General features: G+C 38.9%; 1 protein-coding gene across 14 annotated transcripts in view; it reads right to left on the bottom strand.

Moving 5' to 3' along the window:
* Nucleotides 1-27,505, bottom strand: part of PELI2 (pellino E3 ubiquitin protein ligase family member 2) — a 482,489-nt gene that overhangs the window by 106,041 nt on the left and 348,943 nt on the right. For all 14 annotated transcript variants that reach the window (XM_072963099.1, XM_072963110.1, XM_072963102.1 and 11 more), the window contains one exon: nt 10,645-10,774. In XM_072963099.1, the coding sequence (XP_072819200.1) occupies nt 10,645-10,774 (130 nt within the window). The remainder of the gene's footprint in view (nt 1-10,644; nt 10,775-27,505) is intronic.

Genomic DNA, 27,505 nt, shown 5'->3' with positions numbered 1-27,505 from the left:
TGGGTCCCAGAGACCAAGGGGTGGGCACCTTTGGAGGGGGAGCTATTCTGCCAACCACATTGTAAATACAGAAGACCAGAATGCCTCTTCTGCTAGAAAGCTATGAATAATTCTGCCCACATCACACAGCAAAGCAATTTAGATTAAATATCAATGAACAGAAGGCAGTAATGACGTCATAATTATTCTGTACACACACACTTAACACTGTTTACAATAACAAAACTATCAAAAACTTTAGAAAAACATCAATGAAAGTACTAAGCCAAAATTTACAGAAATGTAGCAGATGGTTAATAATAACCAGTTCTTGATGTTAAAACTCACGCTATGTAAAACATAAAATGAGACAATCACCTAGTTACAGATATATTAAAAAATTATTCATGTCAGGAGTGACAATATTTAACAATCAGAATTATGATAAAAATTATTAAGTATATAAACCAAAAGTTTTTAAACATTCTCATTTATTCTCCAAGTATAAACTACACATAGTATAAAACTGCAAGTTAGAGCCAGCAGACATTCATCAAATCATGCTAATAATCTCCAAGTCATTTGTTAACTGTTAGAAAATACTGGTGTGACCCTTTATTTAATGTATCTGTTTCAGCTAAGCAATGTCTGAGCTATGATTTAATATAACAAACCAAACTCTTCCAACAACATTCCCTATTTAACTGAAAGACAAGGCATGAATTGGATCTTGATATACAGACTTTCCCCATAACATAGTCTTGTTCTTGGCAAATCTATTACCTTCTGCTGAACTAATGTCAATTAAATTGTTTTTTTCTAGCCTTAATAATAGTCACTATTTCTATCACCACTATGAAAATCACTTACTGGACTGTCATATTCAATTATCCAGCTTAATTTTACAAAATTTTTATTCACTTTCAAACTAGGATGCTTTGAGAACATCAAATGGCCAAATTCTATGAACCAATAAATTTAAAAAGATGTTATTAGAAGTTAATGATATTCTTTAAAACTTTTTCTATTGAGTTATAGTCATTTTACGATGTGTCAAATTCCAGTGTAGAGCATAATTTTTCAGTTATACATGAACATACATATATTCATTGTCACATTTTTTTCTCTGTGAAAAAGCTAATTATATTCTTCAAATTTGTCATTGAATAAGCATGTTTTCATGTAATATGTTGGATAATTTAATCGTCTTTCTCTTGGAATATTTTACTTTATTTCAAGTTTGTTTCTTTAATAATCTCCGCTTCTCTATCACAGTTTCCTGTATTTGGTTTTATATGTTCTATCACCTATTATTTGTCAAAGAAATATATCCACTTTAATAATTGGAAAAGTTCTTCTAAAACTAAAGAAATTAGAATGGTTAGAATAGTGTGTAATAAACCTAAATCTCTAAAAAATTTAATTGTCCAAATGCTATCTCACAATTTCTATTAAAGTCAATATTCAAGTCTTTATGTGATTTCCAAACTAAATTTGTAGCAGTAACACCCAGGCTGTCCATCCAAAGGCAAATACAACTGGACCCTCAAACAACCAAGGGGTTAGGGGCACTGGTCCTTCGTGCAGTCGAAAATCTGAGCATAACTTACAGTCAGCCCTCCATGTACACGGTTCCTCCGTATCTGGGGGTTCAACCGACCATGAACTGTGCAGTACCGTAGTTTTTATTATTTTTTAAAATAGTAAAAAAAAAAAAATAGTACTTACTATTTTTTAAAAAATTTATGTATATAAGTGGACCCGCACAGTTCAAACCTGTCTTGTTCAAGGGTCAACTGTATTTCACTATTTCAATTCCAAGCTCTTAAATAAATCAGATAAATACCAGAGAGCTAAGTAACATAAGATAAATACAAAAATACCAAGAAAAAATGTTAAGTGGGTTATTTGGCCTTTATCTTTTTATGCCACAATCCAGAGGTAACTGAAATAACAAATAAGACTGCATCAAATAAAAATATCCAAAAGTTGTTTCAAAAATTTCAGACTTTTTTCTCCGTAGCACCATACTTGCACCATCTGTACAAAATACATGAAGTTTTCATGTAAATATTTCTCATTGAGGCCATTTTTCTTGAGTAGGACAATAAAGTTTAATATATTTCAGATGTTGTTCCTTTCAGCTCCATGAAATCAACAAAAACCATCACCTATCTTCAAAGTCCTGAACACTGCATTTTAAGAGAATTATTAAACCACTTCTATGTGAAATGGCTAGAGCTTTGTCAATGACTGAAATTTTACTGCCCTGATTTACAAGTTTTCCAAAAAATTGTTCTCTCATCTCAATAGATGTGTTTTGCAACAATCAGGACCATAGCTCTAAATGCCATGATACATTCGTATAAAAACTATTTTTTGAAGTCTTAATAAATACTTCAAGTCACAAAGTTACTTTAAACTATACAGTATATTGTGTTGGATTTCATAAATATTTTTTCCTTTGCTTTAGTAAGACTCTCTGATAAAATGTTTTTAGACGTTATTATCTCAATTTTTTTGTCAACTGATTTCTGTTTTTTTCCAGCTTTAATGAGATATATCTGATGTATGACACAGTGTAAGTTTAAGGTATACAACATGTTGATTTGATACATTTATATATTGCAAAATGATAACCACCACATCCTTAAAGCACATGTCCATCATGTCACAAAACTACCATTTCTCTTTTGTAGTGAGAACATTTGAGATCCACTCCCTTAGTAGTTTTCAAGTATGTAAAACAGTATAATTAACTATAATCACCATGCTATCCATTATGTGCTCAGAACTTATTCAAATTTTTAAGTGTGAGGTCTGTTCATTCTGATTAACATCTCCCCACTTTCCCCATCCCTTGGTAACTGCCACTGTAATCTGTTTCTGTTAGTTCAGCTTTTTAGATTTCACATGTAGGTAATACATAGAATCTGTCTTTCTCTGACTTACTTCACTTAGCATAATGTCCTCAAGGTCCATCCATGTTGTCACAAATGACAAGATGTCTTTCTTTTTCATGGATAAACAACATTTCATTGTATATACATATAAATCACATCTTTATCCATTCAACTGTTGAGGAACACTTAGGTTGTTTCCTCAACTTGGAAAATGTGAATAATGCGGCAATGAACATGGGAATGCAGATGTTTGAGATTTTGTTTTCATTTTCCTTTGGCTATATATGCAAGAGTTGGATTACTGGATCATACAGTAATTGTATTTTTAGCTATTTGAGAAATCTCCATACTGTTTTCCATGGTGGCTGCACCAGTTTGCAATACCAGCAACAGTGCACAAGGGTTCCCTTTCTCTGCACTCTCCCCAACACTTGTTATTTCTTGTCTTTATGATAATACCCATTCTAATATGCACAAAGTGGTACTGTGGTTTTGATTTGCATTTCACTGATGATTAGTGATGCTGAGCACTTTTTCATGTACCTGTTGGCCATATGGATGTCTTCTTTGGAAAAATGTCTTTTAAGATCCTGTATCCATTTTTTAATCATTGTTTCAGGCTTTTTTTTTCTTTTGCTCTTGAATTGTATGAGTTCTTTATATATTTTGGATATTAACCCCTTATCAGATACATGACTTGCAAATATCTTCTCCCATTCAGTAGGCTGCCTCTTCATCTGGTTGATGGTTTCCTTTGCTGTGAAGAAGCCTTTTAGTTTAATGTAGATCCACTTGTTTATTTTTGCTTTTCGTGTCAAATCCAAGAAATCATTATTACCAAGATGAGTGTCAAAAGCTATGTTTCCTTCTAGTAGTTGCCTCTTCGAGTTTGATGGTTTTTATGGTTTCAGGTCTTATAGCCAAATCTTTAGTCCATTTTAAGTTGATTTTTGCATATGTGGTCCAGTTTCATTCTTTGGCATGTGATGTCCAATTTTTCCAACACCATTTATTGATGAGGCCATCTTTCTCCCCCGAGTATTCTTGGCTCCTTTGTTTTAAATTGACCATATATGTGTGGATTTATTCCATTCCACGATCTATGTATCTATTTTTACAACCAATACTGTTTTGATTACTACAGCTTTGTAATATAGTCTGAAATCAGGGAGCAGGATTCCCCCACCTTTGTTCTTCTTTCTTGTGGTTGGTTTGGTTATTTCGGGTCTTGTGCGGTTCCATACAAATTTTACGACAGTTTTTTCTATTTCTGTGAAAAATGCTATTGGAATTTTGATAGAAATTGCACTGAATCTGTAGATTGCTTTGGGCAGTATGAACATTTTAACAGAATTAATTCTTCCAACCTATGAGCAGATTATCTTTTCATTTTATTTGTGTCTGTTTTGAAATTCTTTCATCAATGACTTGTCTTTAGTGTATAGATCTTTCACCTCCTTAGTTAAATTTATTATGAGGTATTTTATTCTTTTTGATGTGATTGTAAATGGGATTATTTTCTTCATTACTCTGATAATTCATTACTGATTTTTATATATTGATTTTTGTACCCTACAACTTTATTGGATTCATTTATTCTAACAGTTTTTTGGTGGAGTCTTTAGGGTTTTCTACATGCAATTTCATGTCATCTGCAAATAGAGAAAGATGGTTTTACTTCTTCCTTTCCAATTTGGATGACTTTTTTTTTTTTTTTTTTTTGCCTAATTGCTCTGGCTAGGACTTTCAGTACTATGTTGAATAAAAGTGGCCAGAGTGAGCATCCTTGTCTTGTTCCTGATCTTAGAGAAAAAGCTTTTGGTTTTGCACTGCTGATTATGATGTTAGCTGTGGGCTTATCATATATGGCCTTTATTATGTTGAGGTACATTTCCTCTATATTCAGTTTTTTGAGGTTTATTTTTTTTTTAATCAAATGGATGTTGAATTTTTTGTCAAATGCTATTTTTGTACTTACCGAGATGAACGTGTGGTTTTATCTCTCATATTGTTAATGTGGTATATCATACTGATTGATTTGCAGATGTTGAACCATCCTTGCATCCCTGGAACAAATCTCTCTTGGTCATGGTTTATGATCACTTTAATGTACTGTTAAATTTGGTTTCTCAAATTTTTGTTGAGGATTTTTACTTTTATGTTCATCAGGAATATTGGCTGGGTAATGTCAGCTTTATAAAATGAGTTTTATAGTGTTCCCTCCTCTTCAATTTTTTAGAACACTTTGTGAAATACTGGTGTAAATTCTTCTTTAAACATTTGGTAGAATTCACCAGAAGTCATTTGGTCCTAGACTTTTGTTCGTTAGGAGGTCTGATTCAATCTCCTTGCTAGTAACTGGTCTGTTCAGATTTTTTTATAACTCCATCATTGAGTCTTGGTAGATTGATTTTTTTTTTTAGGAATTTATCTATTTCTTCTAGATTGACCAATTTGTTGGTATATAATTGTTCACAGTTGTCCCCTGTGATCCTTTTACTTCTGTGGCATCAGTTGTAACATCTATTTCTAATTTTGAGTCATCTTTTTTTTTATTCGGTCTAGCTAAAGATTTGTCTATTTGTTTATATTTTTAAAATACAGATTTTACTTTCAATAATCTTTTCTATTGTCTTTTTTTGTCTCATTTGTTTCTGCTCTGATCTTTGTTATTTTCTTTCTTCTACTAACTTTGGGCTTAATTTGTTCTTTTTATAGTTCCTCGAGGAATAAAGATAGGTTGTTCATGTTTATATTTTTAGTTAAAATAATCAAGTTGTGTTTCATCTTAGAAATACAAATTATTCATTTTAGGTTTGTATTCCTGTACAGTATCAAGAGATATTCTGGACTGCAGCTTACTACTACTATTTCTTTTTTACCTTCTCTGACAGATTCGGGACATTCATGTTAATGATGTCTAAAAAAATAAAACTCTGCTGGCCTCTTCATTTATAATACAGTAAAATTCATTTTTGAACTTATATCAAAACACCAGACATTCCTAACTCAAGAATTAAAATGCAGTAATAATGAAAGAAACCAAAATAAAAACTACTTAAAATTCAACTATTTAAAAGCTGTAGCAATGTAAAAACCTGAGGATCATGACACACAGATGATTCTCCTGAAGCACAGAAGGCACCAGCTTCACAAAGAATGTGCAGTGGAGATACGCCACCTATGGCCGCTAAGACCCAGGCTGGACAGACAGGTAGTGCTTCAAAAAGCACTCACCACTAAACCCCCTTCTAACGCCTGGAAAATCAGCTTGAACTAATGAGTTCACACTGAAATTTACATTGCTAGTTTTACCACTTCTCACAGTTATTATTATATTGCTCGCTGACCGATAAGGAAGAGTTTTAATACCTTATCAACCAGTAGAGCCATTCCAGTGCTCACAGCTGAAGAGCCGTCCTGGTTGTAACAATCACATTAAATAGCCTTAATTTTTCTCCCAACTGTCACTCCAAGACCACTGATATTTTCCACTTATTCTGAAATAATGCCAACTGGAACAGAGTGATATTCGATTGCTTTTTAAAAGTAAAAATACCTCAACAAGGAGATTTCAATAAAGCACAATCTAAGAAGGAAAAACCTTGATGAAAAGTTTTCTACAGTCATGCTGCTAAATTTAAACCATGTGGCCAGCAAAATACGTACCTATCAGGCCCCATTACCACCACCACCACCACTACCTTCCTGGTATTTACAGGTTAAGTAAGAGCAAAGTTGTTACCCCACATCATTAAAAAATAAATGAACAAGCATACACTGACTTGAATTCTCAGTCATTATTATGCCACTCCCCCTGCTTAACACCCTTCACTGTTTCCCCTTGGAAAAAAAGCCAAATTCTCCCACCAGGACCACCAGACCTCTCTGCTCTCCCGGCTAACTCCCCTTTATCCTTCAGCTCAAAGCTCAAGGCCACTTCCTGAGAGACCCCTCCCCATCTATCTCATCTAATTCTGTGCCTTCATTTTTCACACCACCTCAGTCTCTTTCTTTACCACGTTTTTCAAAATGCGCAGTAAATATGTATCTGTGTGATTACTCATTGCTTGCCTGCTCACGAGAGCTCCAAATGGACATGTTTTATTCTCTGTAGTACACACAGTACCTAGCCTGATGCCTTGCCACAGAAAAGTGCTAGATGAGTATTTGCTGAGTATCAATGGGTGAATAAACTGCTAAATGCCCTATGTCTATATAACAGACCCGCCAACAGTAAAAGAGGACTTAAATTAAAAAAAAAACCACACACATTATATAACAGGAGAATTATCTCTGAGTATTACAATTTCAAGAGCAAATATGTACACAAGTGAAGAGTACACAGTGACTGTACAAGCTGCAACACACAGCAGTAGCACATACTGGCCACCCTCATCTGACTTAGCTTAGACACCGGGATGCATGGAAGACTAAGAGGTCCCATTTTCCAGCAGCCACTGCCATCAGCAAAGGGGTACTCCCCGGTCTGCCCCCAACTGTGGGGAAGAGGGAAGAGAACATAGTCAAAAGGCCAAGCACTCAAATTCTACTGCCCTTCTAGGGCTCACTTGTATAACTCCAATCAGAGATGACCTTTTTGTCACTAATACTGCAGGATCGGAAATTTTAGAACAAAGTACTGCTGATTCAGGTCAAACAGCCTTTGCCAAGTATCACCACATACCCTGGCATTCTGATGGGAAATGGTGGTGAGCGAGAAAGGAGACAAGAAAAATAATGCAGCAGGGCCTGGGAAGGTCCCAGAGCCAGGGATGCAGGAGGAGGGGTGAGAAAAGGAATCCGGGGTGAAGTTAATCTATAACTGGACAAGCTGCGGGGGCTGACAACCGTGGCAAATAAGAGCAGCTAAAGGGCTGGATGCCTTGGTGAAATCAGGGACGAAAGTGTATGTGTGCCCAAGAAGAATGAAGTGAAGACTATGGTCACTTACAAGTGACAAAGGGTGGTAAGGTCTACCACGCAGTGGGAAAAGTAGAGAAGTGACTCACAGTGTGAAATACAGAGAGTTATAGCACTGTGCTCCACAGATGCTAGTGTAACATGGCCTGGGGAGTAACAGAGACTGAGCTAGGTACGGAGTCACTGAAATACGCACAAGACTAAACTGCAGGTCAGTGAGGTCAGGAGAAGTAGGGGAAGAGGCCGCGTAAATGAATAATGCAGGATTACAAAAAAAGAGACCCAAACAGAAACAAAATGAAATCATTTCTAGTTCCATGAACTGGAAAAGATGGAAAAAAGAGTGTATCGATGAAAAACCAGGATTCAGCTACGGTAAGGTAGCAGGAGGAGCAACTGAAGAAAAAGTTAAATATATAAGAGACTTGGGCTAGGGGGCCACAGATCAGTGGCAGCAGGGCTGGCAGGGCAAAGCCAAGGGATGGAGTTTGAGAGGGAACAGAAGGATGAGGGACTGGTGACCAAGGTGGTGGGTTCAGGGAGGATGAAATACTACGTACAAGGCCCACCACATAGAGGTACCAAGATGAATAATGGCAAAGCAATGGTGGAGCTGATCAGCCCACAATAAAGACGTCTGGTCTACTCATCTCCCTTGGTCATGGCTGACTGACCCTGAGTAGGCCTATCAGATTCTCTTTCCTGAAAATTTAAAACCTTTAAAAGTGATAGAAGGTAGTTGGAGCCAAGTCACCTTGTAACACCTTGAAAGGGCATCTCCATCACCTCCTGCTGATACTCTGGTTCTCCTCTCTCACGCAACCTTGTTACTCAGCCTTTCCTCCCCCAATTCTGAGAACCATTCTTAACCTTTAACAATTTCTCCATGTTTGTCTTTTTTTTCTTCAAGCCAGAAGCATTTCTGTTGCTTATAACCAAAGCATCTCACCTGACTCAACATGGCTCCTGCCCACAGCAAACTCATTCATTTCATAAATGAGGAAACGAAGGCCCTGACAATGTACTTTTCCCAGGCTGTAAGACCAAAACCCAATTTTCCCTACTACTAGTACTGTCAGGGATATTTTTTAAACAGTGATATTTTTAAACACAGATTTAGACAGACAGCTTCCAAAATATTTATAATCTAAGTAACTTCAGGTAAAATCTAGGTATAAAGGTAAAGCATAAAAAGCTAAAACTGGAGCAGATGGAGGTGAGCAGTGGGTATTGGAAGAGCCACTGATCTTCCAATAGTAGCTGCTGGAAGATACATTTCATGTTCCATCATGACAGCAAGCCTGAGTAATCAAAGATGTCTATAAAATTTTTAAATACCTGAAGCCACTGTATTAGTATAAAGTCTGAAGTTTTTTTAAAAAGTAAATGTAAAAGGGTACAGAGCCAGAAAGGGAAAGATAAATGCCAACACAGACAAGGACCATGTCTGTAATATCAGAGTATTTTTGGCACTCTTCACGTGCTTAAAAACATCTGCCTTGGTACCCTTCTCTAAATATTTTTGCACCATAAATGTTTCTCATACTTTCTTGACCTTCTAAGATTCTGTTGTTACTTCACTTCTTCTTCCTCTCAGAATTTTTGTAAGGCTGATTTCCCTTGTTTTTCCCTACCAAGTGTCCTTCCCTTCTGAAAACTTTCCCTTTATTTTCCCTTTTCTAGCTAAAAGCTTGGCCGCTTAAAATGCCTGCCTGCCTGGTGTTTGATATTTTCTGATCTAACCATTCCCACACTAATACAAGACAACCTTCACTGGCATATCCTAGCAAACTTCTTCCATGGCACTGCCTCAGATACAATAGGAACTTTCAACATAAAAATGTTAACAAAAGTGATCTGTTTCCAGGACTGAGTATAAATGACACATGTGCTTCCACAAAGCTAGTCATTTCTCTTTGAACCATGGGTTTTCAGTAAAAACTGGAAATCAAATCTCTTATTTATTCCAGATGGTCCAAACCCATTATGAAAACTAAACATATACCACCAGTGTCCAGCCAGTGCCCCATATGAAATACTTCAGATAAATATAATTATTTTATAGGAAAGGAAACTATATTACACATTAAGTAATTGACTTAATTAAAAGAAAAACTGTCATAAATCTAATAGGTCGCATGTATCAACCAGACTTGAAATTCAGGTTTCCCCTCCACTTATGTATCAGAAAACAAATGAAATAATCATTAAAAATTCACATTTTATATACTTCAAACTTACAAAAAGAACATACATATAACAGACTTCTTACAGAACTTACCTCTGTTTACTTCCAATCTTTCTAATAATTACACAAATTCAATTCCACATTGCACATGCAGATTATGTGAAAACACCCACTACTCAATTAACAGAAGGAAAACAGCAAATCTTAACGAGGTTGATACCAAGATTTAATACAAAAACTCTTCAGGATAAAGAACATCATTTATCTCGTAGCCACAACTATTCTACATTGATAGGTGCTGACTCCACTACATTCTGAAGCAGTGGTCCATTTCCAGGGGAGGGCAGTTGGCCCACTCACCCTCACTCCCCAGGGGGCCTGTGGCAATGTGGAGACTTGTTTGGTTGTCCTAATGGTGGTGGCAGTAGGGGGCGGGGGGCGGGGGTGGTGCACCACTGGCAGCTAGTGGCTAAGAGGCCAGCGACGCTGTGAAACACACACTGCACAGGGCAGCCCTTCCCAACCAAGGCTGTCCCGCCTCAAAGAGTTGAGAAACTGTCCCACAGAGAAACGAGACTGAAAGGAAGGAGCAGCCGACAAGGAATCACCATGAGTCACCACGGGCCCCCCTGTTCCCAAGGAGGCACCCACCTTGCCCGCCTGCGGCGTGGATATCACGTGGACCGTGCTGGGCTTGACTCCGTTAGCCTTCGGCCGCTTGTAGAGAGCAAATCTGCTTTTCCTCCGGCCTCTGTCTCCATTAGGTAGAGCACCATTGTACCTACAAACAGAGATGAAAGAGCTCATTTACTTGTAGATTTTAAATGCACTGAGAATAAAAGTTCGATGGAATAAGGGAAAAGACAGGACTGTTCAAAGAATTGCCCACTAAACACCCCACAAAAGGAATGGGCTGCAAAGTAAACTTCGGCTGTAACGAAATTCAAATCACTTCCAGAAACTTAATTTAAGAGTGATGTACAAAGTAATCATAGGTTTCCTATTCTATAAAGTCAGACTCTTCAAATCTTTTTGGAAAGAGGCAGAGTATAAATAAGCAAATGAGAATTCTGCAGAGGCCGTATTAGTGCTGGCTCAATTCAGCAAGGGGCCTCCTAATGGACCCTGGAGAAACACTCAAGAAATATTTTTAAATGAACTAGTTAGAAAATAGCACACTAATTAAACCTCATCCCTCACTCTCAAAACATGTTATTTTCTACAGGATCTTTATTTGTAAGAAGACCAAATTTAGTTACTTGCATTTTTAGAAGTTCTCAATTCTCTACACTCAGTCCCATTTCTGTTTGAATCCTATACTATCAGATCTGAATTCTATACTGGCCTGCAAAAATTAAACATAAAATATGACTCCACAAGAAGGTTGCCCATAAAAAGTAAAAAAAAAAAAAAAAAAAAAGATCTTTTGTTCACAAACTATCAAATTACTTAGAGTCACCTGGAAAACATTACTGTCCTTAAGCAGATTTCCTGAATTAATACTGTAAACTAAGACTAGTGTTTAAAACAAGTGCTGGATGGCAGGAGTGTTCCCATTTTCACCTGTATTTTCTAACTCTGGATCGACGGTCCCTGTGTGTTCTGAGCGCTGTCTCACACTGTCACACTGCCATGACTATTTTCCAACTTTTTAAGAAAAAAACCGAAAGAGGGAAGGGAACTGTTTCAAATTGACATGGATAAACGTGACAGCCCCCAGGCTCCCTCTGACCACCAAAGTCAGGGCCAGAACATCAGGTGGCTCAACCCTCTCCTCAAAGTCTTGCCTTTGCCACCTGTCCCATCATACCCAGAAGAGGGCGGTGGCCCGCACTGCAAGGGGGACCCACCAAGAACAGCAAAAGCTGGAACCAGGGGCGTTGGGTGTTTGTTTTACAATTCAGTATCTACAGGATGACAATGAATTTAAATTATCACCAGAAGTTATTTCTGCTGTGTTTTTAATGTCTTCATTTCCATCACAAAGGAATGTCAGCTACATAAAAATGTCTCCAGAATACAGAAATAATTGATTTCAAGTCTTATTCCTCTTCTTTTTCTGAGGCAAGATCAGAATAATGTACGTTATTTTCTTACACATCTTTGTGATCACTCTTTCAATGAACATATCCCTGAGTAAACAGCCATTACAAACCCCCTTTGTCTTAATTTATTTCCACATCACTTAAACCAAGATGAACATCCTGTATTAAGAGAAACATATGTGAATCAACTAAAGCCAGGACTCTAAACAAGTAAGAGGAACATTTTCACCACTGTGGCCTGGAGGCAACAGGTACACGTCCTGGAAAGGTTTCCCAGCTCTGCAGCGTCCTGCCCTCATCTAGACGCCATACACCGCTGGTCAGCGGGATCACACCCAGGCAGAGTGTGGTAGGCAGATGCTTTGTAAGAGATCTGCTCACAATGACATCCTCTCTCGGGAATCCAGCCCTGAACTCCCTAAGGTGAGTCCCTGTGCCACGTCTGGATGAAAAGGGCCAGGCCAGCACCCTCCCCGCCACCTCAGGGCTGAAAGGCTAGATGTGGACATCCGGCCCAAGCTGGCCAATGACATTCTCATCCCAGAAAACACAAAGCCAGGACTGAGAGACAACTAGTGTCTGTGGACGGCTGGCGAGAGCTGCCAACTGTAAGGCAGGAGCTGAGGGGGTGTCACAATCTGTTACACGACGAAGCAGCAGAGGAGGGAGGAATGAAGCAGATGAACAGAGACAAGTAACAAAGAGACATGAGAAGAGGCCCCCGAGGGCTTCTACCGGCCCAGATGTGCTCTGACCCTTGTTCATGAAATTCTTTTTAGTTTCGGTGAACTCAGGTTGGTTTCTGCTACTTGCAACCCCAAAGCCATATCGAATAGAAAGGTGGAAACACAAAAATCAGAAATGTCAACCTTAATGTATGCCAAAACATTTTCATTTATATTGCCTGAGCAGAGATGCGCAGATACTGCAGGTTAAGCAAGTAATATGCCAATCTCAGTCTCTCCTATCAGAAATAATCAAGGTAAGAGTGGGGAAAAAAGCATCACGATGAGACAAGTTTCTCATTAGGCTAAGCTTCATGCTTATTCATTCAATACGTACAATGCCACGTTCCAGAGCTGCAATGATGAGTATCAGCACCCCTGTGCTCAGAGCTCTCCACTTAGAAGCAGAGAAAGGCACAAAAACAAGTGTGATAAAACACTCAGGCGACAAGATCACTCGTCGCACAGGGCACACGGGAAGAGGCACGGGCGAAGCCTTCGCGGAGAAGACAGTGAGTGAAGTGTCCTGAAATCAGAACAAGACGACTAAATGGGGAATGCAAGGCAATCACATGTACAAAGGCAAGGAGGAGCCGGTTCAGGACTGTGAAAGGAGAGCTTTATAAGAATATGCATGCTGAAATCTCAAGAGACGCTGATTCTGTAGTTCTGGGAAAGAGTTCTGAAAAGTTCCACGGGCGATGTTTACTTGCAGCCCCAGTTGAGAACCTTGATTTCAAAGGCAAAAACCAACAGTACTTGGTGCCCTGTTTGGCTGCATGAAGTTAGGGACAGAGAAAGGCAATGTCATACAGCCTTCTGGCCAAGGCCAAGGTGATGGCACTATTAGAAATAGGAATTTTAGGGACATCTGGGGAAGACGTGCACAAGGCAAGAGAAGTTATAAACTTGGGTGCCTTCACCATACGAGTGTGGAAGTTAAAATCATGAGTAAATGAGATTCCTCAAGAAAATGTACAGAATAAAGAAGCAAAGAAGGCAAGGGCAGATCCTGGGAAAGACAACAGTTAAAAGAAATAAACCCTCTTAGTCACAGGCGGAAGGACCAGGACAAGGTCGTATCACCAAAGACCGGAGAGGAGAGAATTTCAGCAGTGTTTAATCAGTTAAGAGGCCAGTCACTAGAAATGCTCAGCCATGATTTGGAAAAGAACGGGTCACTAGTGACTTCATCCATCTTCAAAGCAGACAAGCAAATAAAAACAAGCAAACCCTCCAACGCTAAGCCTCCTCCGAGCCCCTTCTCCCACTCCCATCTCCTCACGGCCAAGAACCTTGAGAGAAGGCTCCACACCCGCCGTCCCACCTCCAACACCTGCTGACTCTCCAGCCCACTATCATCTGACTTGGCCTCCAATTTTAAAAGTCCATTTGGTCATGTCATTTACCACCACCTCACCCAACCTCTGCGCCCTCCCCCACACGTCTCTCAGTGGCTCTCCCATCGAGGAGCACAGTGAGTGTGGTGCATTAACAACGGCACAGATTCCCATCACTTCCCCTGGGAGAGTGAGTCTAACCTCTCCCTACACCTGGGCTGGCCTTCGTAACTTGTTTGCCAACAGGATGGGAAGGAAGTGACGTGCTAAGACCTCCAGAGCCAGGTCTGAAAAAGCCTCGCAGCTTCTGCCCAGGTCTCTTGTGAGTCCTGAGCTGCCACGTAAGAAACCTGGGACCGCCACGCTGGGGAGGCCACCAGTGGCACTCCAGTCAACAGTCCCAGCTGAGCCCAGCCTTCCTACCCTCTACTATGGCTGTCGTGGACTCTCCAGACCAGCCCATCAGCTGACCACCACCAAGTGACCTCAGTCGATCCCACGTGGGACAGAAGAACTACCTGGCTGAGCACTGCCCAGATTCCTGGCCCACAGAATCATGCCATAAGTAAGATGGTGGCTAAACCACTAAGTTTGGTGTAGATGGTTACACAACAGACGCTCCAGACAAGCCCCAAACCTCTGGCACGGTCTCCCTCTCCCTGCTTCATAGCCTCTCCTTTGACCCCTGATCTAATTCAAGTCAAGCACTGCCACCAAACCTTCCCCTTGCCTCCCCATCTGGTCCCTTCTCCTGGGGAACGTGAAGTCCACCTCCAGCACCTGGCTTAGTGTGTGGACACTGCAGGCACTGAAACCTGCCAAGCCCACCACATGACCGAGAGCCTACCTTCTGCACAGCAGAGAAGAGCCCAGACATACAGATGAGCCACTGCCTACGCAGGCCGGAAAGTGCCATTCGTGAAAGAAGGGCAGGATGCTCCCTGGCCTGGCAAGCTTTGCAGCCAACAAGTTGGTAGAAATAAGATTCCCACGTACTGCTGGCACATCTGTTTCAACTGCTGAACAAGGGTACTGTGATTCAAACCCACAAGTTGCCTTTCAAACTTCACATTAAAAAAAAAATCTGGAGACTTAAGAAATCCACTTATTTACTAAATGTGTGATGAAAATTTAGCTCTTCATATATTCAGGGTAAATAGCCTGTCTTAATAGTAAAGGTATTTAGAAGATGCAAAGGGCAATGAAAAACCCGTGTAAGAAACCTTACTCGGGAATAAAGGGATTTTCTTAGTTTAAAATTCAGAGTTCATGCATTAACGATTTTTTTCATATGTTTTTACTGTAGTATAGTCAGTTTACAATGTGTCAGTTTCCGGTGTACAGCATAATAGTTCAGTCATGCATATACATACATATATTCGTCTTCACACTTTCTCACTATAGGTCACTACAAGATATCGAATATAGTTCCTTGTGCTATACGGAAGAAACTTGTCATGCATTAATGTTTTTAAATAGCATTTGCTGTGCGCTCACTATGTGCCAAGAAACTTTGAGACGTAGTCTCCTAGTAGACAGACAGAAGGCTGGAATGACTGGAACACACATAAACCCACACAGCTAGGAAGGAACAGACAGGACCCAAAACTATATCGGGTTTTGCCTAACTCCAAATTTCATACTCTTTCCAGTAGCCGACACTGACAATTTTTAAATTCAAGGCATTTCTTGGCAGACAACACAAAGACACATTCTTGAGAAGATGCCTGCCACCTGAAAATGCTGTCAAAAAGAATTTTCTAGAGGAGACAAGAGCAAGAGAGGGCATGCTAGGGGCCCCACTCACACTTGGGAGGCATCACATTTGATCTTCAGTCGCCTGAACACACGGAGCAGCATCCCTGGGGAGGGGGCCCGAGAGCACGGACTACAGGAGGGGAGGTGGCATCAGCATCAAATGACCACGTGCCCGAGGCAGCCAGACTCTCATTACAGACTGAAGGCTCTGCCTCCCTCGAAAGCAACACCTCCGTCACCTGCACTTATAAACCACAAGCAACTACTGTAGCCAAGACAGATTGAACGCAGCAGATGAACAGGCTGTGACACCAGAGACAAGAGACGTGAAGGCAGGGCACCTGTCTCAAGGCAGCGCACATCAATTCACGATAGAGACGCACTAACGCACTGTTGCAGTTGTGTGCATGAAAACCAGTAAGTGTCTGACACCGGCTTTATAGCATGACAGTCCCAGCTCCTCGCTATTTAAGCTATCATTTGCATCTGGATCTGCGCTTCCAGAATGAACGTTATATATACGGCCCAGGGACACAACAACAAATGCTGCACGTTGTAGGGTCTCTTCAAATCAATAGGAGACTCATCTCCAGCCAGAGAACTAACTACGGCAGCACCATCACACTCCACTGGTGATAATCTGCTGCAGCTTTTTAAACTTCATTCAGAAAACCTTCCTGGGCGTAGGTGGTCTAAAAATGAAAATTCTCAATGCCCCACTTCTCATTGGAAATGGTCTTTGTTCCAAGTAGCTACTTAAATCTACTGAATATGAAAATACATACAATCATTCAAGAATGCATCAAGTGAGGTACATGGGGTGAGTCAGGCCCCAGGGCTGCATGCTGAGGGGCTAAGGAGACAAAAAGACATGTGTCTTACCAGACTCAGGCAGGTGGAGAAGACAGGCCAGGTAACTGACAGATACAAAACAATGCTGATACATGCTAATGAGAGTGAGTGAGCAAACACAATGGAAAAAAGTCAGAACAGTAACTTTTGAACACAGTGACAAGTCTTGTCGTGCGTGACTCAAGTCATGGAACCTTAAAGGTCTTCTACGCCAGCCCTGTGTGACACTAGACAATCTTCCATTTATCTTAAATCGTCTGGACTGGATGCTCTTTGAGACGTTTCCTATTTCTTTGTGTAGCCCCTCTTCACCTCTACATGGTACTTTAAAAAGGGGAGGAGCTCAATGAAACAGCCACCACATTAGTGCACTGATGACAGTGGCTTACGGGGTCAGAGGAACTCTAGCTCCAACACTTTTTCTAGCTGGTGCTGTGAGCTCACCTAAGATGGGTCCGGTTCCTCGGCTACAAAGATAGCAACACAAAGTTACAAGTTTAAAACGGACTCCCCCCAAAAACAAATTTCTTCTGTATAGCACAGGGACCTATATTCAGTATCTCGTAATAACCTTTAATAAAAGAGAATATTAAAACCAATATACACATATATATATATGTATGACCTGGACACTGCAGAGATTGACACATTGTAACTGACTGTACTTCAATTAATTAATTAAAAATAAAAAGATTCCCAAAATTCTTTCAGACCTTTCAACCCAATATGGACAGAGAAGGCATTTCATCCAACTAAAATCCCAGGATCCTGTCTAAGGAGGGTGAAGTTCATGCTGTTATTTCAAGGACTGGCTCTGATCTGCTGCTGCAGTTCCAAAGGCCCCTCTAATCTTTATGGCCAGTGAGGTGTGAAAATGACACTTCCTGGTTGCCTTTCCCTTATCTTGAGGTTTTCTGTCTTCCCCATACCAAAATATTTCCCAAAGTGAAACATTAAAACATTCTTTGTATCAGGAACACAGTACTGCCCCTGCCCCCAGTAGATTTGAAGTCTTTCTTCCAGGATTTATACACCCACACGCTCATCCAGCCCCCCTGAAGTGAAAGGTACAGCGTGAAGGCAAGAGAGAGACAGAGAGAGAGAGAGAGACAGAGATGGCATCCTGGCTCTGTGTGTAATCCCACATCTGCACAAGCCCCTGCACCACTCAGAACCCCCCTTCCCTGCCCCATTAAACAGAAAGAAGACCTAACATGCCACAGCCTGGACCCTGGAGCGGTGTGGGATGGGAGATGAGGGCACAGGTCTCCTGCACAGATGAGGCCCTGACCCCGGCCTCTAGCCCACACCTACACCAACCCCAGGGCAGTCACCCTGTTCTCTCCTGCATTCATTCAATCCCTAAGGCTCTGGAGGGTCACACTCCCCTACTTGCTGCTGCTTCCAACCAGATCGCAGGAAAGAAAAGAACAAAGCAATATCTAAGGCAAGAACAGTATTTATTAACTAATACTTAACCATTTGCTTCTTCGAAGTCATTTCAAATTGGTACTGTCACTAAATCACACAAGATAAAGTTTTTTACCGAATTGAATCTTTGATTTTTGAGCATTGCTAGAGGGCCAACAGCAGACCATTTTTCACTGGATACCTGAAGGTATGCAAAGTGTCAGGAACAGGGAAGGCTATTTATGTCACTCCTAAAACACTGATGACTACGTCTTTTATTCTGCTGTTGGCTCCAACAGTCCAAAATATCCCCAATTAAGTACGTATTAATATAATATTCATGCTTTATGTCAAAGAATCTATTTTTTACCCTGTGGGTGAAAATCATTTTTTAAGTATTACCCTGCAGTAATTTTTGATTCCTATAAGAGAAAGTATCACACACAGAGGAAAAAAATCAAAGCATAGCAAGAAATGGATTTGATACAGTATGAGATTTGTACAATTCAAGAACGAGGTAAAGACTTACATCATTTTACCTTATTCTTGAATCAGTACCATCTTATATTCCACACTGCTTTACATAGTTCACCAATTAATAATCTTGAAAAACAAATTAAACCCTACATACTCTTTTCATCACTCTAACACTTGCTTATTTTAGCCTCTCATCACCTAAACTGAGACAGTCAGGTACATAAATTGCATGTGGCAGACTGAAGTATTGGTTCCAGTCCACACTCCCTGAAGATATGCCCTCGACATGACTTCACAGCTCCAGTCAACTTCCTTGCCCTGGACTTTAGGTTGGACCACGTGGCCTGCTTTAGCCAACAAGATGTTAACAAATGGGACACAAGCAGGGGCATGAATTGAGCTTGGCAGTTGAGATTACCCTCTGTCACCTCTGCCATGGCCAGAGGAAGAGTATGTCCCAGCCAGCCTACCAAGCAGGACAAGTGACACTTGGAGGAGATACAGAGCACATAAATGCAGTGTGAAGCAAAGCCACTCCATCACAGCCTAAAGCAGGGCCACTTCAACCAACCCACATTCATGAGAACTAACGATTGTTTTAAGTCAGTGAGTGTGGGGATGATTTGTTACACAGCATTATACGGCAAAAATTAAATGATACTCTGAATTCCAAAAGCAAATTCACTTAAGTAGCTTCCTTAGTACCTAAAGACTTTGGGCTAAAAACACATAAAATACAAAATATATACCCATTGAAAGTTTTAAATATAAAGAATACTTTTTTATTCTGGAGGAAAAAGCCTAAAATTAGAGACAACTCCAAGTTTGTTCCTTTTAAATATGCTATAAAAATGGGTTTAAAAAAAAAAAAACTGTATACCTCCTAAAGGAGACAAAATATCAAGTTGTATGTTCTTTTTTCTCCAGTAAATCATTATGTCAACCAAAATCTGTGGTCCCTCAAGTAAGCTATAGAATGTGTATTTATAAAGGTCTTAATCTCTAAAAATCAAATTTAGACATAAAAAAATTAGGATAAAATTACTAATTATTTGGAAAAACAGTGATTCTTCTCTAACTGTTTAGACACAATTTCCACTATAGTAAGAAGCCTCTAAAAAGTGAGCATCTCAAAAGTTGCCCTAAAAAGCAGCATCTCAAACTAGCATTTAATGGGCCCATCATTTAACATGCACTAAGCTATGGACACTTCAAATAAAGAACTTGATGGTACAAAGAAATTCAATTTCTCATTTTAATACTTGTGTACTAGCACTAGCACTTGTGAAACTAGCACTAGGATTTCCTCATAACTCACATACATACATAGTATATCATAACTTGTAATTATTCCTAACTACCAAAATAATTACCTCCAATCTCTCCTTTCTTAAAATTTCATGGCATGCCGCTTTTACTATTCTTAAAAAGAATCACACTAATGTACGTCTTACCTTACTAATATTTGTTTACTTTAAACTTAAAGAGTATGCATAGGAATTTTTTAGACATTCCTAGAAATAAAGACATGTCAGAGCAAGCAAATCCCACTTCTGAACATTACTGGGTGATGCCCTCACGAATTACTTACTAAGGAGATATATAATTGGTATTGTATGCAACAAGTGAGTTTTCAAGACAATTTTCTTATAAAACACATTAGCTTTATTCAATTATCCAAGGCAGAATTGGGGGGGGTGATTTTATATAAACTATAAATACTTTTTAATGAGCTACAAAGCGTAGAGCCACTTGTGGCTTTACATCATGCACACTGATGCTACACGGATTCATTTCGTTTCATATAATTTTTCTAAAGACCGCTTTATTTCTAGAACACTTACTTATACATAACTAACAGTTGAAACACAAGATTAGAAAATATTAGAAATAAAAATGTGTACAAAGTCAAGTTTATTTCAAGAAATGATAGCATGGGGATCTATATTCAATATCTTGTAATAACCTTCAATTAAAAAGAATATGAAAACAAATGTATGTATGTATTTATATGACTGGGACATTATGCTGTATACCAGAAATTGATACATTATAATTGACTATACTTTAATTTTTAAAAAATGGAAGCATTCTCTAAAATTTCATTTTATTTATTTATTTTTGGGGCAGGGGTAATTTGGTTTATTTATTTACTTACTTTTTTTAAGTGGAGGTACTGGGGACTGAACCCAGGACCTCATGCATGCTAACCACGTGCTCTACCTCGAGCTAGTACCCTCCCCCTAAAACTTCATTTTGTAACAGCAAAGTAGTAGGTAAATCAGGTCAATTACACAAAAGGGCCTCTGAGTCTCTCTGTAGTAAATGATTTTTGCAACAATCATTTGTTGCTACAGTGCTACAGAAGCTTATCATCTAGAAGTTAATTTTGGTTTGGAGCATTAACCTACAAAAGGAAAAACACAAACAACCTTCACATTCACCATGAAGATACATTAACTTGTTGATTACCAAAAATACATTATTTTTAATGAATATTAGCAGTCAGTCAATAGCCATGTACATAATCTGAATGCAGGGAGTATCTGATCAAGAATTCAAGAATCAGACCACAGAGGTTTTCCCCCAGATTTTTCCAATTTACAAATGCTTGAATTATAATAAGTTTCTTAGGAAATTTCTAGCCATATTCAGAGAAGCAGTTTAAAACTTACAAATGAACTTAATTTAAGATATACATACTGATTCATTATATAGACCTGCACTTTGCAATATAGTAGCTACTAGCTACATGTGCCTATTTAGATTTTAATTACAATTAAATAAAATCAAACATTCAGTTCTTCACACTAGCCACATTTCGAGTGCCTAACAGCCATATGTGGCCAGAAGCTATCATACCGGATGGCAGAGCTACAGAACACTTCCAACATTACAAAAGGTTTGACCGGATACTGCAGGTATAGATTTCAAGCAAGTCAAATTAAGAGCATCTTCAAGATCACTCAGCCAGTCGGGAACACAGGCCTGAATTATCGTTCAATTCTGTCTTCAGTATTTCTAGAATTTGGCCCATTTGGACACTGTTTCTAAAAGAGTTCCTTGGAATATTGCCAGGGTCTAGAAGACATTCTCAAACCCCACTTCTCTGCTTGAAGATGTTTTCTATCTGGTAATTAAGAAAAGGGCCTATTGCCTTTTGAGGGGGAAAAAACATTCTGCTACCGAAAAACGTATGTTGCCTGAGGCTGAAGCATTATCTCCAGGGATACATTTTGGAATTTGCAATGTAAGTTCTGGCAAAGTGTGATTCACTTATAAAAATTCACTTTATAAACAATTTCTAAACTCAGACCTAATACAGATACTGAAAAGGCATTTGATAGAAGCCTTCATCCATTCCAGATGAATGTTTTTAAGAGCTGAGAATAACAGAACATTTCCTTCCCATAATTATTTAAAGGGTAAAAAGGTAAAATAAACACATCTGTATTAAAAACCAGGAACAAAACAAAGATGCTCACTATTACCATTTTTACTAAACATTCTTCTAAAAATCCTAGTCTAACCAAAACCACTGTATTAGAAATAAGGTTATTAACTATGGTAAAAGAAGATATAAAACTAGTATTATTGCTATAATAATTAAGTGTATCACTTGAGAACAAAAATCACAAACCAATGGAGAAGAGATACCCCAGAAATTAACCTGTAACTACATAAGAAAGTAATATAAGATGAAGAAAGGACCAACAGTCAATGGGAGACTGGATGATTCAATCAACTGTGTACAGAAACCAGCTAGCTACTTTGAAAGAAAAAAAAAATTGCTTAGAAAAGTTCCATGTAACATTCTATCACAAAACAAATTCTAAAATGCTCAAAGATGAATGTGAAAACTAGTCATAAAATTAGAGAAGAAAACAAAGTTATTTTTTGTATCCTGAGTCAGTAATAATGTTCTAAACATAAACGTAGTTTAAAAAATTACAAAAAGATTGGTACACATAAATATGTAAAAATCTGAAATTTCTCCTTATCAAAAATTGTGAAATTTCATGTTCAACACGAGAAAAATATTTGCAACAATATGACAAAAGCTTAATATCTTTAATAGGTAAATGTTTTCACAAGGGAAAAACACAGATATCCCCATAGATATGCAATAGAAAAATAAGCAAAGAACATGAATAGAAAGTTCTCAGACAAAACAATGGCTAATGAACATTTTTTAAGTGTTCAATCTTATCAGTAATCAACAAACACAAATTAAAGCAAGATTTCATTATTTGCCAATAAAATTACCAAACTGCTGAAATGACACAGTACAGTCACATACCACCGGTGAGAATGTTAACTGGTACAATCTCTCTGTAAAATAATTTAGCAACATGTATCAACACCCTTATAAAAGAACTCATGTTCTTTGACCTAGTAGTTCTACTTTGGGAGAATCTATCTGTAGGACATAATTTTGAAATACAAGTAGTTTTATGCACAAAGATGTTAACTATGTCATTATAATGGCAAAAAAACTGCCAAAATCTAAATGTTCAATAATAAAGGATTAAGTAGGTCATGTAATTCTACATGATGAAATTGTATTTACCATGAATTCTTCACAGCAATGAAAAATTATGAATACCCTAGAATACAAAATGTATATATGGTATCACCTCTAATATGTTTAAATATTTAATATTCACAGGAAAAACTGAAATACACCAAAATACTAACAGTGATTACTCCTAGGAAGTATCATTGTGTGATTTAATTATTTCTATTTTTCCTATATCTTCTAATATCTATGTTGAGCATATTTTTAAAATCAAAATTAAACATTTTAAAAAGCATGTATTTCATTGAATAAGGTGGACTCATTGCCTTAATTTCTAATAGTACGGTATTAATCAATTTAGATCTGAAACAAGACCCAGAAATGAAATCAACCCTGAAGATGGGAAGAGGACTTAAATTTATACTCAACCAAAGCCCACGGTGTGTCTATAAACTGTTAAATGACCAAACTCACAAACACCACCTATGCACAGATTATCTATCTCCGGCGCACAAGGAGAACTTGGTTTTTCACAGCTGGGTAAGCTGTTACTTTACCAAAAACTCTTCACATCTATCATTCTTATACTTTTTAAATCTGTATAAATCCCTGAGTTTCCTACTTCTACTACAGCTATTCTTGGCACACATATACTTAATTGTTTTACAGAGAATCTTAGTCGAACTTCTAATGTAATTTATCATTAGAGGACAAAAATGGTTTCTAGGGACTAAAGACATAAGACTTTTGAAAATTTTAAATCTGAAACATCTGTTGCTGGATTAATTCCGAAAAGAAGAGAATTCACAGTACCACTCATCAGACAATGTTAAACTTCCATGTCTTTCTGAAGTTTCTCTCCAGATGAACAGGATTATTAGGCCTTATATTTACACCTTGACTCTGATGACAGTTAAGAGCAGGAACTGCAGGCAACTGATAGAATCAGCCGCCTGGTCTCTATTAAACTTTGAGGTAGATTAGGATTTTTCATACTGCCAGAACCAGTACACGTGGAACCCTATTTTTCCACAAAAAAGCATCAAATCACTAAACTTAAAAAAAAAATCATTTCAAATTAGTTTGTCAAGTGAATTAAAGACAGTAGGTTTTTCTGCCCAGGCCTTCTTGCAGCTTTTACTATGCTCACATGCCCTGTGACTCTCCAAGTGGAGGAGGAAACATGCAGTATTTCCCTTTTACTTGGCCTAATACCCAACAACCACAGCACACGTGGAACCAACCATTTCCTGGAACAGTGCTCTGAGCAGTAAAGTTTGGGAACTGCCAAGGTAGGTGTGCATATATAGCACGCAGCCCACTGGTACTGCAAACACACGGGATAATGTCTTGGGGGAAAAGCAGGAGTTAGAAACAACTGGATTGCATATTGCCTTTCCCATTTATGCATATTTTCTAACTAACATCAACTGGAAATGGACTTCACTCTACAGTCATCTTTTGACTACTATATCTACTGTAAGGAAGAATGTATGTTAAAATTATAAATTAATTTAGTTACAAACAGAATGTTCCCTGTAATTTACTTCCTCAGTATATTAATGACAAACCACAGTGAAGGAGGAACTACACATTAGAACTGAGAGGTCAAAGCCACCAACACAGCTCACAATCCTTCCCCCACACTGACCCGAGTGAGGCCTCAACAAAACCTGCGCCAGACAGGAGCCTGAAAGTTCCTGGGACCCACAGTGACCACAGGACAGCTGTGCCACCAATAACCTCGGCTAATGAGGCAGGCAGGAGTCCCAGTCTCTGGTTTTCTTCCCAGGGAAGAGGCTGTTCATTGTCCCCCAACACTCATCTTCCCTTCTACCTTTTAGTGAAATAATCACAGGCACTGACATGGATATAATGCTTCCTTTGTGCCTGGCACTATCCTGGATGCTTTCCGTGTATTAACTTAATGGAATCCTCACCATATGTATGAGGTAGGTGCTTCCATTATCCCCATTTTAAAGACAAGAAAATAGGCACAGAGCAGTTGAGCCACTTCTCCAAAGTCTCACAGCCATCCAGTGGCAGAGCTGGGACTCTAATCAGCCACTGGCACATACCTGTTCTGCTGGGACTTCATCAGAATGTCCGGGTTTTCATCCTAGCTCTGTGAAACCCCCTCAGTTTCCCTTGGAGCTAGGTGTGGTCCTGTAACTGTCTGGGACAATGGAATAGGACCGTTAATGATGTCTACAACTTCTGGTTTCTCTCCTTAAAGTTGAAACCATTTTCCCTGATCTTTCCCTTAACTGAGGGCTGGAATACAGACGGGAGACAGTACAGTGTGTGCTCTGCGAGATGAGCTCCCCAAGAGTGACAGCACGAACGAAACAGGGTTTCTGAATGAGCCTGTGCACTATGGCCACCGTGGACTGCTCCATTTCAGGCTTTCTCGTGAGATAAGAAATGTCTCTATTCAGCTATATTGTGTAGGTATATTTTGGAGTATCTTTATTAAGAGAAACTTAACCTCATTTTGTTTTAGCCCAAAACTTGCTTTGTTTTCTTAAATAAACTATTAGTAATTTGTTTCCTAATAACTTGGTTCTCAGCATTGTTCCAGATAATAACTATAACTTACTAAATGCTTCCTTGACACAGTTCTAAGTACATGTATGAACTTGTATAATCTTAACAAACCTATGGCAGGGGGTGGGGCTGTTAATATCCTCATCCAATAGATGAGAAACAGGCACTGGTAAGCAACCTGGCCATCACCACAGAGCTGGGGTGAACACTCAAACACTCTAAGTCCCAGCAGAACAGGTATGTGCCAGCAGCTGAGGTATTATCAAGTTCGCACAACATGGTTAGCAAGTTCAGCCCCCTGAGAAACGTATAACACTTACAATGCAGAGTGTTGTTCTAAAATGGGTCTGGGGTGTGGGAAGGGTAAACTGGAGTTGGAGATTTACAGATACTAACTACTATATATAAAATAGATAAACAACAAGTTTCTTCTGTACAGCACGGGAAACTAATATCTTATAGTAACTTATGGTGAAAAAGAATATGAAAACGAATATAGGTATATGTGTGACTGAAACATTACACTGTATACCAGAAATTGACACAACATTGTAAACTGACGATACGTCAATAAAAAAATTAATAAAAATAAACTGGGTCTGGGTAAAGTGCAAAGGGAAGGATGAGGCTGGAGCATCTGGGGCCGGTCAGGTATGGGCTGAAGAGACACAGGGGTCAAGAGAAAAGTCACAGAGGAGAAAGCGGCAGAGCAATGCACTGGATGGGAAGTAAAAATGCACCAGGGGGCAGAAAAAAACAGAAGGGACTCTATAAGCAAAAGCCGTGTGGCATTAGAGCCCTGCAACTGCTCCCAGAGCTACCAAAGATGCATCAAAGGTGACACAGGGCACCATGGGTAGGTGTGGGCACCCAATTTACCCTCAATCTCATTTCACCTTTTCTAAGCTCCAGCTGTAAACACGACAAAGGTGCTGGAACCTCTCATTTCCTTAAGTTCTTAACATCCAAAGGCAAAATCATGTAATGTCCTTAGACTTCAGTCTTCACATCTGTAAAGCTCTACCAGACTTCTCAGAATCTGGGGTTTAAGGAACCTTGGGCATCACGTGGTCCAGCCTCTCCACTGCCACCCACAGCCCAGTCTGCTGTGTCTGGGACAGAGGGCATCCACTGCTGGAACAGGGCCACGGGGTGCCAGCTTGTGGGAGGCCCATAAAAGTCTTCCCTAAGTTAAATCTGGCTTCTTCATCATGTTACCCAGTGTTTGTGTCAAGTCTATTCAAGCAATATAATTGAGTCTGCTCCCTTCTCTGACAGTCTTTCAAATATTTAGAATTGTAAAACTAAAAGATTGCAAGATATTTTCTAAGTATCATAAATACTTCAAAATATATGTAAACAGATACTTAAGCATTTTTATTTATGGAAAGTACCTATTTCCAAAATTCACTAATTAATAAATATTCCACCACTGAGTATTGTGTCAGATCTACAGACTAACCTGAAAAAATTACTTTGTGACTACTCAATGTATTTACTCAAAATGGTAAAAGTTAAAAAAAAAATGACAAACAAGGGTAATAGATAATGCAATCAATTATAAGATTATATTGGATCAATCCACATGCCTGACATTCATTAAAATACATCTTCATTCTTAAACTCTGTTAAAATGCATTTTTTCCTTTGGCTACACATGGGGAAATGGTTTCCCTCAAGTTGGCATTTTGGCAGTGAACGCTGGATCTTAATGTTAACCACCAGACACACTTGACAGTTACATGGTGCTTTTTTCCCAGGGACATAATCCCCATAATAATTCCTTCTTAAACTGTTTTGCTTTTGAGGAGATCAAAGCGCTTAACCTTATTTATTCTT

This window comes from Vicugna pacos, chromosome 6 (assembly GCF_048564905.1).
Source record: "Vicugna pacos chromosome 6, VicPac4, whole genome shotgun sequence".
Classification (NCBI taxonomy): Eukaryota; Metazoa; Chordata; class Mammalia; order Artiodactyla; family Camelidae; genus Vicugna; species Vicugna pacos.
The sequence above is the reverse complement of the archived record's forward strand: the minus strand, read 5'-3'. Positions and strand labels throughout refer to the sequence as shown.